Source organism: Neopsephotus bourkii, unplaced genomic scaffold (genome assembly GCF_033783945.1).
Source record: "Neopsephotus bourkii isolate Nb327-2 ecotype Australia unplaced genomic scaffold, CSIRO-AGI_Nbou_v1 NB_1134, whole genome shotgun sequence".
Taxonomy (NCBI): domain Eukaryota; kingdom Metazoa; phylum Chordata; class Aves; order Psittaciformes; family Psittacidae; genus Neopsephotus; species Neopsephotus bourkii.
In genome coordinates, this window is record NW_026901620.1 from 470,199 (window position 1) to 486,260 (window position 16,062).

Here is a 16,062-nt window from a genome sequence, read left to right on the forward strand (position 1 = left end):
AGGTGCTCCAGTCCCCTGATCATCCTCGTGGCCCTCCTCTGGACTTGTTCCAACAGTTCCATGTCCTTTTTATGTTGAGGACACCAGAACTGCACACAGTACTCCAAGTGAGGTCTCACAAGAGCAGAGTAGAGGGGCAGGATCACCTCCTTCGACCTGCTGGTCACGCTTCTTTTGATGCAGCCCAGGATACGGTTGGCTTTCTGGGCTGCAAGCACACACTGCTGTCTCATGTTCATTTTCTCATCAACTAGCACCCCCAAGTCCTTCTCTGCAGGGCTGCTCTGAATCTCTTCTCTGCCCAGCCTGTAGCTGTGTCTGGGATTGCTCCAACCCAGGTGTAGGACCTTGCACTTGGCATGGTTAAACTTCATGAGATTGGCATCAGCCCACCTCACAAGTGTGTCAGTGTCCCTCTGGATGGCATTCCTTCCCTCCAGCGTATCAACTGAACCACACAGCTTGGTGTCATTGGCAAACTTGATGAGGGCGCACTCAATCCCACTGTCCATGTCAGCGACGAAGATGTTAAACATGACCAGTCCCAACACCGATCCCTGAGAGACACCACTCGTTACTGGTCTCCAGTTGGACATAGAGCCATTGACCACAACTCTGTGTGTGCAGCCATCCAGCCAGTTCTTTATCCACCGATGGTGGTGAATGGTGGGAGTACAGGAAGCAACAGGGCGAAGCTGAAACGAGGGAGTTTCCAACCTGATGTAAGGAGTGAGAAGGGAGGTGTGTGGAATTTTCTGTGGGGCTAGTTAAGTGTTAGAATGAGCTGTGCAGCAACGTCCTGTAGCCTTGATGCTTTAGAGTTACTAAAACCCAAGTCTGGAGCTTAGCCTGGTCTGGTGTCGTGGTTTAAGCCCAGACAGGAACACAACCTTGCAGCTTCTTGCTCACCCCCCCACTTCTTCAACACCCTCACTCCTGGAGGGACAGGGAGGAGGCCTGAAAGAATGTAAACGCTGTGGGTTGAGATAAGAACAGCCCAGTAACTAAGGTACAGTACAAAACCACAATTACTACCACTAATAATAAGGGAAATAACAAGGGGAAGGAATATAAAACTAAAAGAGGAAAAGAAATCAATAAACCCAAGTGCTGCACCAGTAGCTCACCACCCACCAACCGATACCCAGGCTGACCTGAGGCGCAATCTGGGCCTTCCAGGTAGCTCTGTTCAGTTCATATACTGAGCATGAAATGCTGAAACCAGGACATCCTGTCTGATTGCTGGTAAGTTCTTTGTCCAGCTTTTTGTATTAGAGAGCTCCTGACATTGCTTCCAACTTGAATTATTCAGTTTTTTTTAATTACCAAATGTCATTAGATGCTTAGGTCCGGATAACCAAGTAAGATCCAGATCTTTAGATCCCTGATGTAGACTTGCTGTCAGGGGAGGTGCAGGGTGATTCATCTGACCACATATAGGTGTTTACTTTGTGATGTTATCCTCCTACCATGGAAACTTCCCTGAAAAAGGGGAAGTAACAGAAATTCTAATCTTTCTCTCTGTGCGTGTTTGTGTACACATTGCATAAATACATATACACACATACATGCATATGTAAACAATCTCACTCTGGATTTTGTAACCCATCTAAGATCTGTTAACTACTTTTTACTTCCTACATTAGAAACACTGGTTGGTTTTTAATAATTAACTGTGCTGTGACATTTGCTGTTTTAATGACAGGGAGGACAGAGAAGCACGTTTCCTAGCTAGTAAAATGGGAATAGTGGCAGCATTTCGATCATGGGCAGGTAAGATTTTTTGTTTGTTTGAAGCTGGATGATTGGAAGGTGAATTTTATTTTCTAGTATGCAAGAGTGTTTTGAGAGACAGTCTGTCTAATTTGATATTTCTAATTTCTGAGAATACCTTCCTACAATGCTACTGATGTGTTTTGGTATTGTAAATTTTGAGGACACATACATAGTTTACTTTGACAAGACACAACTTCGCCACCTCCTATGTAGAATGCTTTGTAAGTTGTATCTTGCTGGTAGTTCTTGACACCTGCTGAGTGAGAGGATGTTGAAAGTAACATCATATGGTAAGAATTTGCCCTTGAGATCATTCTGCAAGTGTAAATAAGAAATCTTTTTCTGTGTGAGGAGATACTACCAGTTCCATTACTGCGTGCTTCTACTAGGTGTCATAGCTGAAAGAAAGCTGCAGATGGACATAGTTCGTGATTTTTTGTGAAGACACTTGTAAATTGAAAAAGCATTTTTTTTTCCTCCTAAATCCTGTCTCTGCAATATTATTATTATAATACCTTACATGAAGATACTGCCTTAGGGACTGGGACTGCTCATTCTTTTAGACAAGATGTTGTCTTGCAAATAAACTTTATTAGTTCATATGATAATTTACCAAAACTTTGAGTAGGGTTTTTGCAGGCTATCCTTCCTAAAGATTCAAACTGTATAGAGAGCCTTCTTCATTGTAAGGCTATTTGCTGTGCCTTTTAATGTTCTGAAAATGATCACTAAGCTTCTTTTAATATCCTGCTATCCTTCAAAAAGTTTTTACATGCCTTCTCACTTGTTTGGGGAGGAAGCTTCAGAAGTTTGTGACAACTTTGGAATTTTAGGAAGCAGTTTCTGGTAGTAAGGAAGATGCAGCGACTCTTCTCAGACGCTTAGAACTAATTATATATGCCTGAAACTTCAAGTGGCTGAAGAAACAATAGTCTTGGAGTACATTAGTTGCCATGGCACTTCCATTGTTAAACAATTACCCTTTTTTATTACTTATATTGGAGCCTAATATCTTAAATATTTTTAATACAGGATGTCCTTGTGCTGTTAGTCTTCCCAGAGGACATGTAGCTAAACCAGACTGCAGAGCTTTCATTCTCATTTTGGCTTTTTGGGTGTTATTTTGCCTGTCTATACTATCTGCTTGTGTTACACTGTTTGGCTCTCCTGATTTCCCAGGCTGGATTATTCTTCAGAGCTGATGTTTGTTATGTCCTTTATCCTCATAGGCAATCATGCCCTTAGAGATAAAATGGGCATACAACAAAGACTGCATGCACCCAAACCTATTTCTACATTTCATCTGGGATGTGGTCACTACATCCTCTTGGAAAAGACCTTTGAGGTGCATTTTTGAGCACACTTAAATGCCCTTATTATGTACATGGCCATATGTACATGTCTTAAGTTTCTGTGATATGAAGTTTTGAAACCCAGGACTTTAGTAAAGTTCACATAAAACACGTGTCATTAAAGTTACATTTGTGTTAGTGAAAATAAATAGGTAGATATTTTTCATTTTTTAGTAATATTTACCGAATAATGGTCTGAGGTTTGTTTATGATCTGTAAAACAAAATGAATTATTTTTGTTCATTTAAAGTTGCATTTTGGAGAAGCTTTTTTATTTTCTGAATAGCATCTTGTATGTACATTTTAATTCTGTGAAGTATGAAGAGAAGTGGTCAAGGAAATGAGCAGGATTACTGTCTTTGCAGCCACATTTTTGATGAAGAGACGTATATAAGTTGAGGCTAAAGATCAGTGTCAGCTGTAGGTGTAACATTTAGAAACAATTTGAAGGTTTTCTCTATTAATATTGAAATGCCAAACTGAGCAAAAATACAGTATAAAAGGACCAAATTATAAGAGAGGCTTTGAGGTTTTATGAAAAGTTAAATCTACCATGTTGAAACTGGAGATGAGCATTAGTCATTTAGGAAAAGATGGTTTTAAACTGTGCACAGAGAAAGGTATTCCAAGTATGTTTAAACTTGCAGCTTAGAATTCATGTAGGTTAAAAGGAACTGAATAATATGGTAGAGTAAGGTACAGCTTTTGATGGAGAAACTTCTTACAGTTCTGCCAAGATGATTCAAATCTTTCAGGTTTAAAATTCATTCTTTACCAACAATTTCATGTTTTCTTTCTGCCATTTATTTAATATATGCTGCTTTTGCAGATAAATTTAAAATACTGTGCACAGCAGAAAGGGTAAAATATCTAGTTTTTAATGAAGAAATAATTCTTTTTAATTGAAGTTTTATTAAGTATTATTTGTTGGAAAGGAGATAGCATGATAAAGGTGAAAATACTTATGATTGGAAAGTTCTGTTATCTGTGCTTGTACTCAAAGTGGAAGTAAAATTCAATGTGTTGAATGTTTTTGGTTTGTGGTTTTGTTGTTTTGGGTTTTTTTTTTTGGGGGGGTTTTTTGGTGTAGGAATATTATTAAGTATTTAATGTTTTCTAGGTATTATCAGTCTGTGCAAACCTGGAAATTCGGGGATTCAGTCTCTTATTGGGGTACTCTGTATACCAAATATGGAAATACGGGTAGGTGATAAACATTTAGTACTGATGTAGGTATAATATTGGGTGTTCTACTTGAAATATTCTTAAAAATTTAACAATTTAGTCGTTTAAACACAGACTCCACTGAGACCACTGTCCTTGAGTTTATTTGATCCCTGACTTTATAATTCCATTATAAAAATCCTGTGAGCACACCCTGTATGTCTGAGAGCAGGGAATGGAGGAGAGAAAAATACATAAATTCATTTTAAGTCTGGTCCCAAGTCAAAGCATTTCCACAGTAGCTGCAGTTATGAGTTTAAAGCATGATAATCAGAGTTGAATCCAAAATAAATAAAAATGTTTCTTCCCAATTACCAACTAAGAAATTGATGGTTGCAGCAGTAACTATTCTAAAAAGTCTGTAATCCAAGTAGCTTGAATGTCTATAGAATTCAGTGTGATAATAAGGTACAATTCTAAAGTAAACAAGCCTCTTCCCTTATTCTTCAGATTATTTCAGTTTATCAATATAATCATGTTACCAAAAAAAAAATAAAATTCTGAAACAGGTTATACCAGTTTTAGCACACTCTAGAAATATCAATGTGAATATTAATAGTGAATAAAAGGACAGCTTTTGTAAATCTATTAAATTCTGGGTTTGTCTGGTTTTGTTGGTAGCGAGGTCTGCTTGAAGTTCTCTATGATATATTTCGCCTTCCTCTCCCTGTTAATGCAGAAGAATTTATTGAGGCACTTCTCAGTGTAGGTGAGTAATTAGAAACAGTTCACATAAGAATTCTGCCTGCTAAGACCTACAAATTTGAGCCCTTCACAGTCTCCTCTGTACTGTAAATTATGTCACTATTACCTATTTCATCAACTAATTCATTGGGTGCTTTGAAGTACTGTTTAAAATTCTTTATCAGCGTTAAGTGGTGTAAGTTTGATCAAGATCAGCAGTGATGCATAATGGAGCATTTACACAAATGACTGTGTAAACACATTACTACAAATTGGGCTTACTTGAGCTGTTAAAGAGTTAGGGAATGTTACAAAAAAGTTACTGAACAGAGTCTTTTCTATGCATTGTGTATGTGCTAGCCATTTCCGCTGCACTTAAACAGACTTTTCCTAGGGCAAGTGTATGCTTTTCCATGTCTTTATATTGAGCAGAGTTAGTCTTTTATCTTTAAAATTACTCCATTCTAAACCCAAGCGCATCCTCTGCTTTCTTTGACAGTGCAAAAGGGTGAGCCCAAAAGGAGCAAGTTTCAGCCTGTAGCGTTTCAGCAATACTCCGAACTAGTTGATTATAAAAGTTTAATCCATATTCCACATTTATAAATAAATATATTGGTCTGTGTTGCAAACTTGCTACTTTGCATTATATGGATATGCATTTTCAATTTTTTGGTGTAGCAGTGTTCTATGTTAAACAAGTTTAATGTATTTATGACTTGAAAATGTCATTATTGTGATTGACACTTGTATGCAGTCTTTGTCGTAGCTTTAAAGTTAGCGTTACTGTGTTCAGGAGTATATTGGACAAATTCCTAGAGATCCCTTCTGACAAAATTTTCTGTAATTTGAAACCTCAATTTTTTTAATTTTTATTTTTTGCAAGAACTGTTATTTGTGTACGGATAACCATTAAAATAACACTATGAAATACTGTGTTATAATTACAATTGTCCGTATTGTCCTAGATCCAAGCAGGTTTCAGGACTGTTGGAGGCTTTCTGATGGCTTTGTAGCTGCTGAAGCTAAAACTGTATTACCCCATCGAGCCAGGTCAAGGTGAGCATTTAATGAGCTTACTGTAAACCCTTGTTTCTGTTTTGTGGTGGTGGTAACAAAATTTATTTTTTTTTTTCTTGCAGACACAGTAAGAAACTAACTTTCTAAACTGTTTCCATACTTTTTTTCTCCTTAGGCCTGATCTCATGGATAATTATTTGGCTTTAGTGCTTTCAGCTTTTATTACCAATGGACTTCTAGAGGTAACTGATGACTTTTGAATAGATGCTTCCTGCTTTTCACCTATAAATATTTAAATAAAGTGTTCTACATTAAGTGTTGTAATAATTCTTTAACTTTTTGAAGGGTCTGGTTGAAGTGATCACAAGTAGTGATGACCATGTGTCTGTTAGAGCAACTATCCTTTTAGGAGAGCTTTTGCACATGGTAAGTAAAACTTGTGCTGAGAATAACTAGTAGTAGTAGCTAGTTGCAAATAACGTATTTCCAACTATAGCTTTTGAATTTGTGTTACGAATTTAGAACATCTATTTTTCATCAGAATAATAGGTTAATCTATACTACATCTTTCGGCACTTCATACATCAAAACCAGGATGTATTGAAAGTGCTACAGGCTCTGCTCCAAGGATAATCCTCAGCTCCCAAACTCTCACCAGTATACTTCCTTGCCTCATTAGCCAGTTGGATTTTAAGCTGGAGTCCTGCAAACTCACCCATCAATTACTGTGTCTGGGAAGAGGACTTTCTGATTTTTGCTTTCCTCAGAATGATGGCAAATGAAAAGTTTTCATTCAGCTTGGTGTGTCCAGGACACTTGATGTTACTCATTCAGGCAACTGCAATTTGGCAGAGTGCTCTGTTAGCACTGCTGTGAGTAGCCCATGCTATAGGGAAGCCAAGAAGACCTTATTGCTTGCTCTGCTTCCCTCAACCTAATGTACCTTTTACAGTAGCTTCTCTCTCTTAATCTAAACTATTCTAGTATAGGCATGGTATTACTGTTTTCATACATGCTCCAGTGCTATTTGTCAGCTTCACAGTGAGCTGTTAGTCATGCGTGAAGTGATATGATGTACCATTCTTGCAAAGCAGTTCCTTTATTTCATCCTCTTGTGATGGCAAGAATGGCATATGCAACAGAGCACTTCTTGATGACTTTTCTTGCAGTTATTTGAAAAAAAAAAAAAGAGTTGAAAAAACCCCCTACTTTTTAAGAGATGGTAAGATTGCAAAATACAACTTTTGCAAAAATTTGAATATAAGTTACCAGATGTAGTCTGCAAATTTAGACTATCAACTCATTTCAGTGGTGGTTAATGGTCCAAAAAAGAATGGGTTATTATCACAGTGATTTACAACATCTCAGCTCAGCAGCATCGGTCACAATTATAACAGATCTGATCTTTAGCCTCTTCAATAATTTTTCTTTATATAATTGGTGAAAATTTCTTGAGTATTCAGTAAGCAATGTAGTTTAAAAAGAGGAATTTGTAGTAACTGTATGCCCTATTTCTGTTACTGACATTTGAGTATGCTGCAAATCACAGGTATTTTTTGGCTTTCTGAAGAGACAGTTCATTAGTCAAAGAGAACTGTTTATCAAAATACTGAACAAATGAGTGTGCTTCTATTTAGTTTAGGAGATTGAAGTAATTTCTTTATTTTCATTATTTTGTTTCCAAAAATATTTGCCTATGTTTTCCAAAACAAAGTCAATTAAATGTCTAGTAATTTAGGATGTTAATTTAGTTAATAAGTTGTTGGGGTTTTTTTGTTTATTTGTTTTGTTTTATTGGGTTTTTTTGGGCAGAAAGTTTTTAATGGAAATCATCAGCTTAAATTGTGTTTCTGGTTTTAGGTATCTTTGTCCTTTAATACACATGACATCAGGATATGTGACGCTTTGCATGTTAACACTTAAATAAATTAGAAGGCTCTGAAATGCAAAATTGTTTTAAGTGAAAGTATTGTGAAAAGTGGTAGATTCTTCAAATGTTGATCCTAATCAGATGGCTGGAAAATGTTGTAATATGTTACTCTAATTGGTTTTTTGTTGTTTTTAGGCAAACACAATTCTTCCTCATTCTCACAGCCATCACCTGCACTGCTTACCAACACTAATGAACATGGCAGCATCTTTTGACATCATGAAAGAGAAAAGACTGTAAGAATTCTAAGTTTCACTTAAATAAAAATATTTACATCTTCTTTTCCTTCTACAGATGGGTGAAGACCTACAAGTTTTCTGGTAGCTGAAACCTTTACTCTATTTAAAAACAAACAAATGCATGTGTATATAAATGCTGCCTGATGTACTTGCATTTGCTTGTAAAGACAGTTTAAATTAAATGGTTATTTTTGGGGGGAGGGTTTCTAACATTAAATTATAGGAAATGTCTTTGTTAATTATTCGTGCCATTCCAGGTCTCCCTTGTTACATCACTGTGCTGATAAATGTATCATGATTTTCTATTTTATTGTTCATTGTGTTGTCAGCAATAAATTATGAACTCTTTCTGAAATACTACTGTGAAATAAATGCTGTTTGCAGCGTGATTCAAAGAAACTTGGATGCTTTTCTGCTTTTTAGTTTTGAAAGTTTCTTATAGGTCAGTAGAAGATTTTGGTAGGTGATAATACAGTTATTTTTCAAAAAAAGGCATAGCTGAAACCACAGGAGATTTCACTTGGGCAAAGTTGTGGGATCAGAGGAAGGATGAAGAGCAGATGGGACACATTTCTGGATTATCTGCCTTTTTTTGTTGTGTTTTTTTTTGCATTTTGACATTTGTAGACATACCTGGTAGAGTAGTAAGACTTCCTGGTTTTGTTGGAAGGAAGTAAAATTTTTTTTTGGGGGGCAACACCTTGGTTTTGGTCAACACGGTGTTGTTTCATACTGTGGAAATTCATAAGCCCTGTTATGGGTTAAGTTTGAACAATTTGGATAAGTGACTAAATACAAAGGTATTTTTACTTGAAAATAATAGAAATAATATAAACTCCCCTATAAGAATTTTTGTTTACAAGGAAGAAAGGTAGACTACCTCCTCATTTTAGACTTCCTCATTTTATTTTGCTCAGAAGTTTTCTTTTTTGCTACCACTAGTTTGTAATTACTGTTTCTGTCCTTGTCAACTGTTGTTTCTATTACTACTTATCTTTTCCTGGAAAACTTCTTACATGCTGTTGCTGAACTATTTAGATATAAGGAACAGAAATACTGCTTACACTCTTGCCACCCTCCAAGGAAAAAAGGAAAAAAAAAAAATGTGGGGTAGGCAAAACTCATAACAGAATTTACAAGAATTGCATTGTTAGTTGAAGTTGAAGTTAGCTCACTCAACTCTTTACTGCAAAGTGTTGCTCTACTGTGGCATCTCACAATACTTTAAGCTTTATGGTATCTTCTGTGAAGTGTGATAGATTTCTCAGTACTAGAAATTCTGAAAGATAATTTTCTGTATAATTTCAGTACAAGACTGATGACTATGGATGCATGAAAACTTGTATTAAGAAAATTATTTTGTTCTTATTTGCTTCAGATTGTTGGTTGGTTCTTTCATGAGCTACGTTTATTTATTCAAGTACAGCAGTGGTGTGCTGTTGGATAACAATTGCCAAATACTGATGATAGGGTATTTTTCCTATTAGACGAGCAAGTGCTGCACTCAACTGCTTGAAACGTTTTCATGAGATGAAGAAAAGAGGACCTAAACCTTACAGCCTCCATTTAGATCACATTATTCAGAAAGCCATCTCAACACACCAAAAACGGGATCAGTACCGTGTGCAGAAAGACATCTTTATTCTAAAGGTATTACCATTTTTCCAAACTGGATTTTACTTCATATTTTGGACACTTAGATCCTGCCCCCCCCCAAGCTTCACTCTGGTTTAATTCAGCATCATTTGCATGATTTCTATGTATTTTATTTATTTAATTTGCCGTGTTACGTACTTGCGGATACTATACTGTATTTCTAGAAATTGAGGAGTGAAATTACACCAAGGTTTGATGCCTTTTGGGACAAATTGTGATCTCTTGCTATTAAATTACAGCCATGCAGTTTACTTTCAAATGTAAACTACTGTGGAGCATACCCCTTTTAATGATTGTTGCATGACTGGTTAAGTATATCATGTGACAAGATTGAAAAAAATGGTGCAGGGAAACTTGCTGGAGTTTTTTCATGTCTGTATTCCAGGATACAGAAGAAGCGCTTGTAATGAATCTTCGAGACAGCCAAGTTCTCAATCATAAAGAGAATCTTGACTGGAATTGGAATTTAATAGGGACCATACTGAAGGTAAGCTTAAAAAGGGTGTGATATTAATTGTATGAAATTGATTGAAAGAAGTCTGCATTTCACATATGAGCTTTGACTTTCTAATGTTAATTCCATGTGCAGTCTCCTAAGTTTTGAACTAATACAAATATTCTTATATAATAGAGTTTGTTATAAAATTAACTTGTTTCTACAAAATAAAAAAATATCTCAGGGAGGGGATTATCTTGAATACATTTAATGCGCAGCTTTTAAACAAAATACTTTCTGAGTGAGTACTCAGTACAGTTTTCAAATCAAAATAGCTCCTGTCATTTGGTGGATCAAAGCCATACTTCTGTCGTTACCTCAAGTAACATTTTCTTATTGTCTACTTTACTGTGTTGTTACAAATATGGTCAAAGGACAATCAAGGGTTAATGGTGACAATCATAGTATTATATTAAAACAGTAAAATAAATATTTCTATTAATTACTTATCATTCCTCTTTTTCCCAACTGCTGAGACTTGAGAGAGCAAGACTCTGTCTTACATAAAGACCTGAATATGTATATTAAAGCATCTTTGCTCCACCAAATTTCACTTTTCAGAGGCTTTTAACTGCACTTTACTGGATTGCTGCAGACCTATGATGATTAATCAGATTTTTTTTTTTATTTTTTTAAAACTTTTAATTCAGTATTAAAGATATCAAGGAACTTTTTCAGAATCTTGCTCCTAATTAGTCAGAGTAGTACTCGGACTATGGAAGCTTTATGTAGTTGACCACTAAAATGTTAGGGTTTTTTTACATGAAATTTAAGTCAAGCTGCCAGTTCCTATGCTATCTCAGACCTCTCCAGCAGTAGATTTTCTAGTGTCCTGTCAAACTGTTGCTAATGTCTCAAAATCAGGGGCTTCTGTCTTTTAGAATGAAGAATGTACGTGTTTTCTGGTTTAATTCTTACCATTTCTGTTTCTGTTAAAATGCACACCAGCATAAACTAAGATAATGTTATCAGAGTGGTCCATATTTAGTCCTCGAATGAGAAGGGTACAGATTCCAGTGTTTGGACTTGGCTGTCTCATGTGGATCTTCTTGTCTCTGTCACAGACTGTGGACAACTGTGGAGCATCAGCTTTCTAACAACCCCACTACTTGCATCTCATGTGGTCCTTTACGGCTTATTTTACTTGCTCAGCTTGCTGTCTAAGCTGCTAAAAGAGCAGCAAAAGTGGCAGTGGTCAGTACGGAGGAATTGTAACTTTGTCATTGACAGTAGAGCTTCATACTTTATCTGGCGCTGTTGCTAGTGTAATCAGTTGTACGAATCATTAAGTAACGTGTTTTATGTCTTCAATGAAGTGTATCACTTAGGTAGGAAAGAAGAATGTTTTGTGCAGGTTTTCTCCATCCGTTCTATGAAGATAGTTACTGGTAGCAACAAAAATAGATCTGAAACCACAGAGACAGCAGATGGTTGTAAAACCAGAGGAAAATATAATAGAAAGAATAGGCCCAGGAAAGAGTATTATGGCTTCATGTGATCCTTCTTAAAACATTCATGAACTATCAGCAGAAGAGTTTAAATACCATTTTAATAAGCAGTATTTAAGTGAACTGTAACAGAATAGTGATTATTTTAAATAATAGTGAAACTACTACAAAAAATATTTGTCTGTTATGCAGCTCAGGTTTTTTTTATTTGCAGAGAAGAAACTGCTGAAAAAACTTGTTCATTTTTCATTAGCTTTTCATAGTTTCCTGTTTTCATTAGAATTGGGGCCATATACACTTTGCATGTGATTGACATTCTCTGTCCTCTAGAAAAAAAATAATGTACTTCTTAGGGCAAGAAATGCGGGTTTGCAAATAAGGGGATTTTATAGGTGACATTAGGTGCAAGAAAGCTTACACTTCTATTTATTAGTAAATATAACTTTAATAGTAATGAGAAAATTTGAGTGACTAATCAAGGACTGATATACAAGTTTCATATAATGCTTTATTTTCTTTTTTCTAGTGGCCAAATGTAAATCTAAGGAACTATAAAGATGAACAATTACACAGGTATGTAAAAATTAGACTTCCTTTGCAGAGAGAAATTTGGAAAAACTAGGTTTTAATATTGCGGTAAACTATTCTTGCATATCACATTTCTAAAACGTAATCTCTAGATAAGGAGCAAACTAGAAAATTAACATATCAAGGTTGCAGTATTTGCTTTAAATAGGACTTTAAGCTTCAGTAGTTTCTTCTCTATGCACAGATACTTTATATGGTTATTCTCTTAACAAGAATCACACCAGCTTTGCAAACACCTGTTTTCATTTTAAACCCTGAAGTATTGCTTCTTTGATACTTAATACATTACTATTTAATGTCAACACGTGACAAATTTTGACACAATAGGTCTACAGTTGTACACTTGTATAGTTCAACTTTCGTCAGAAACTAGAAGGAAGTTATTTCTAGTTGCTCTTAAGGAAAGCAACTGTGATTTGGAGAAAATGAAATACAGCTCTGGTTCTTTTCATATCTGTTGGCATTTAGGCATTTTTATTACTTTTGTGCATGTATGGTAATAGTGTTACTGTAATTAGTGCTTGAATGTGCCTTTTAACATGAATTTCAGAAATCTATTTGATGAAATTACTTTGGAGAGTAACTCTGTTCTGTAGGCATGGAAAGCTATTTCTGCTACTTCTGTGAAATTCCAGATATTTTTGGTAGAGATGCGTTAATTTTATAGCAATATAGTTAACACAGTGTGTGTCTACACATGTATATGCATATATATATGTTTGAGTTTGCACATACAGGCACAAATACAAATGTGTTAGTTAATATATGTAACATATTTATTGCTGGTTGCCCAGGATAAAACAGACTTCATTTGACGAAATTTGAAGAAGCCCTCAGATTGCCTTTGTAATTCGTCCTGTGGTTGGAGTTGGGATAGTGGCTTACTGTCACTTTTTTAACAAAAGACTCAGTGCTCTATTTAAGTTTTCTTAATGTTCAACATACCCACCTTCAGGCAGAACATTCTGTGTTATTTTTAAGCACAAGTGTGTGTTTATTTTTTGACAAAGAGTTGGCATGGGGAAGCTCTCTGCTGAAGATTTGTTTCTGCAATGCAAAACTCAAGTTACATATACCATGATCTCAGAAAGTCTGAGTGAGTCTGCATTTGCAATCACTGTGTTATTCTACAGAAATACTAAAGTGAGCTGAAAGAAAATACTCTTGCAGAACAAATGTGGCCTTTTCGTGGCAGAACACAAAAATGTACTTTTCACAGTAGCATTAACTAAAGTAGGTGAAGAAAATTCATGTCACGAATTCTTGTTTTGCTCTTTTTAAGTGAAGATAGTATAGTCTTTGAAACTCACCACAGCCTAAACTGCAGCAAAGTAAATTACAAGCATGGGAAGAAGGAAGCTGTGGGTTCTAAGAACACAGAGATTTTTAGTTCCTTTGCTTATTTTAAATCATGGCATGGAAAACCCTTCATAATGTGTAGTACAGTTGCATCTCTGAAGCTGTGTCTGGATAGTCTCATTGCTGCTACCTGCTACTCTTTTTAATAACATTTGAAAATTTATTTCCAATAAACTAATTTAGTGATAATGTAACTTTTCTGCAGTCGTCATTTTGTACTGGGAGCCTATCCTTGTTATACTGCAAAACAGTTTTTTTGGTTGTTTTTTTTTTTACTTTCCATAGGTTTGTAAGGAGATTGCTATATTTTTACAAGCCTAGCAGTAAATTGTATGCCAACCTGGATCTGGAGTATGCCAAGGCTAAACAGCTGACTGTGGTGGGTTGTCAGTTTACTGAGTTTCTTCTTGAATCAGAAGAGGTAAGGAATTTTCAGCTCTTTAGAATGAGTAGTGCTGCTTTATGCCACTTTTTAGTAAAGACTTTTGTAGGCAATGTAATTTTTGTGGACAATGTAATTAAGAAGCATAACTGAGGATCCATCCCTGGTGGTCGGTGTTCAAGGCCAGGTTGGACAGAGCCTTGGGTGGCATGGTTTAGTGTGAGGTGTTCCTGCCCATGGCAGGAGGGTTAGAACTAGATGATCTTAAGGCCCTTTCCAACCCTAACTCTTCTATGATTCTATGATTATTAAATTACCCAGATGAGACACTGAGGAAGATGACTGTGCATAAGTTTTATTAAATACAGCTATATTAAATGCAACTTAGGCTTTGGAGTTCTTTCGGTTTTTACTACGTATAACCTTCCTTTCTCTACATCCTTTCTTCTTGTGTGCTAAAAAATTTTTATGCCTCAGGTCACAGCAATATGTCATTGAACAGTCATTTCCCTGGAAAGAACAGAATTGGTCTTGAAATATCTCCAAGTATAAGCCCTTTTATTTGCCTTGAACCTTTTTCTTTAGTCTGATTTGTGTTTTCCAGTCAGCCTTTCTGTTTTGTATCTGCATTGTGTTTGTACGTTTTAAGAAAATGAAAATGATGGATTTCAGTAACAAGATGCCGAATTCTAGTAAATAGCCTTTTCTTTGTTTTATTAGGATGGACAAGGTTACCTGGAGGACTTGGTTAAAGATATTGTACATTGGCTTAACTCTTCATCTGGAATGAAACCTGAGCGTAGTCTTCAGAATAATGGGTTACTGAATACCCTTAGCCAGCACTACTTCTTATTTTTTGGTACTCTTTCTTGTCATCCTCATGGAGTGAAAATGCTTGAAAAATGCAATGTATTTCAGTGGTGAGTGTTTTATTCTGTTTAAACTGTGCTTATGGGTATAATGAAAATTATAACCTGCATGAGCACCATCATCTGTAAAGCTGAAAAATAAAGATCCCCAGTGGGGGGTGGGGATTCATTGGTTTGTTTTTTGTGTGTGTTTTTGTTTGTTTGTTTGTTTGTTTGTTTGTTGGGGGGGTGTTAGGGGTTTTGTTTCGGGGTGGGTTTTTTTTTTTGGGGGGGGGGGGAGAGTGCTCGTTTGTTTGGGTTTTGTTAAGAAGTCTTAGGCAGCCATTACAGATAGATTTTGTGAATCTGTCACGAAATTCCACATCTATCTGACAGAAATCAGTATCAAGAAGGATGATACTATACTGAAAAGATGGGGGGAGGAGGGGAGACAAAACCAAACAAACCAGCAAAACCCACACACCACTAAAAACTGGCAGGTATCATATTCTTTGTGAAATGCCATGATGCATGTTGTACCTCAAATTCAGACTAATATCTTTGAGTGAAGCTGTGGAGTTAAAATTTTGTTCAGGTCCAAATAAACTGAGGTCTATTGATGATTTTTTACTAGTGTAAGAAAACTTCGTTTACAGTAAAATCTAGACAGTTAATAGCACTAACCTCATGACAAGCTAGAATAGTGGAGAATGTTTTACAATGAGGAATTGCTCATAGAGCTTTATGAGCACTATTTTTCATGCTCAAAGTCACGAATTAAAAAATGCTAACAAAATTATTACTGAGCAGTTATAAAAAAATGTTCATTTGGGGGGTTTCCCATTTGCAGTTCAGTGCATTATCTGGTCCTCGTTTGACTCTCACAGATGGAACAGAGTTAACTTCATTTCATTGAGAACTTACTTTGTATTATGCATAGAAATTAAAGTTTAATTCAAAGTACTTAATTTTAAATTCATGATTGAAATAAATCAGTTTGAGTGGGTTCAAATACTAATTTTTTATTTTTTTTAATTCTCTCCATTTCCGCCTCCTCTCCCCC

General features: G+C 35.9%; 1 protein-coding gene across 1 annotated transcript in view; it reads left to right on the forward strand.

The window, feature by feature from the left end:
* The window catches only part of RICTOR (RPTOR independent companion of MTOR complex 2), a 53,173-nt gene extending 37,996 nt beyond the window's left edge, over positions 1 to 15,177 (forward strand). The window contains exons 10-21 of the mRNA XM_061362740.1: positions 1,706 to 1,773; positions 4,249 to 4,331; positions 4,974 to 5,061; positions 6,002 to 6,092; positions 6,229 to 6,295; positions 6,399 to 6,479; positions 8,119 to 8,219; positions 9,710 to 9,872; positions 10,264 to 10,365; positions 12,349 to 12,395; positions 14,055 to 14,190; positions 14,872 to 15,177. Of these exons, the coding sequence (XP_061218724.1) occupies positions 1,706 to 1,773; positions 4,249 to 4,331; positions 4,974 to 5,061; positions 6,002 to 6,092; positions 6,229 to 6,295; positions 6,399 to 6,479; positions 8,119 to 8,219; positions 9,710 to 9,872; positions 10,264 to 10,365; positions 12,349 to 12,395; positions 14,055 to 14,190; positions 14,872 to 15,075 (1,231 nt within the window). The 3' untranslated portion in view covers positions 15,076 to 15,177. The remainder of the gene's footprint in view (positions 1 to 1,705; positions 1,774 to 4,248; positions 4,332 to 4,973; positions 5,062 to 6,001; positions 6,093 to 6,228; positions 6,296 to 6,398; positions 6,480 to 8,118; positions 8,220 to 9,709; positions 9,873 to 10,263; positions 10,366 to 12,348; positions 12,396 to 14,054; positions 14,191 to 14,871) is intronic.
* Positions 15,178 to 16,062: the final 885 nt, after the last annotated feature.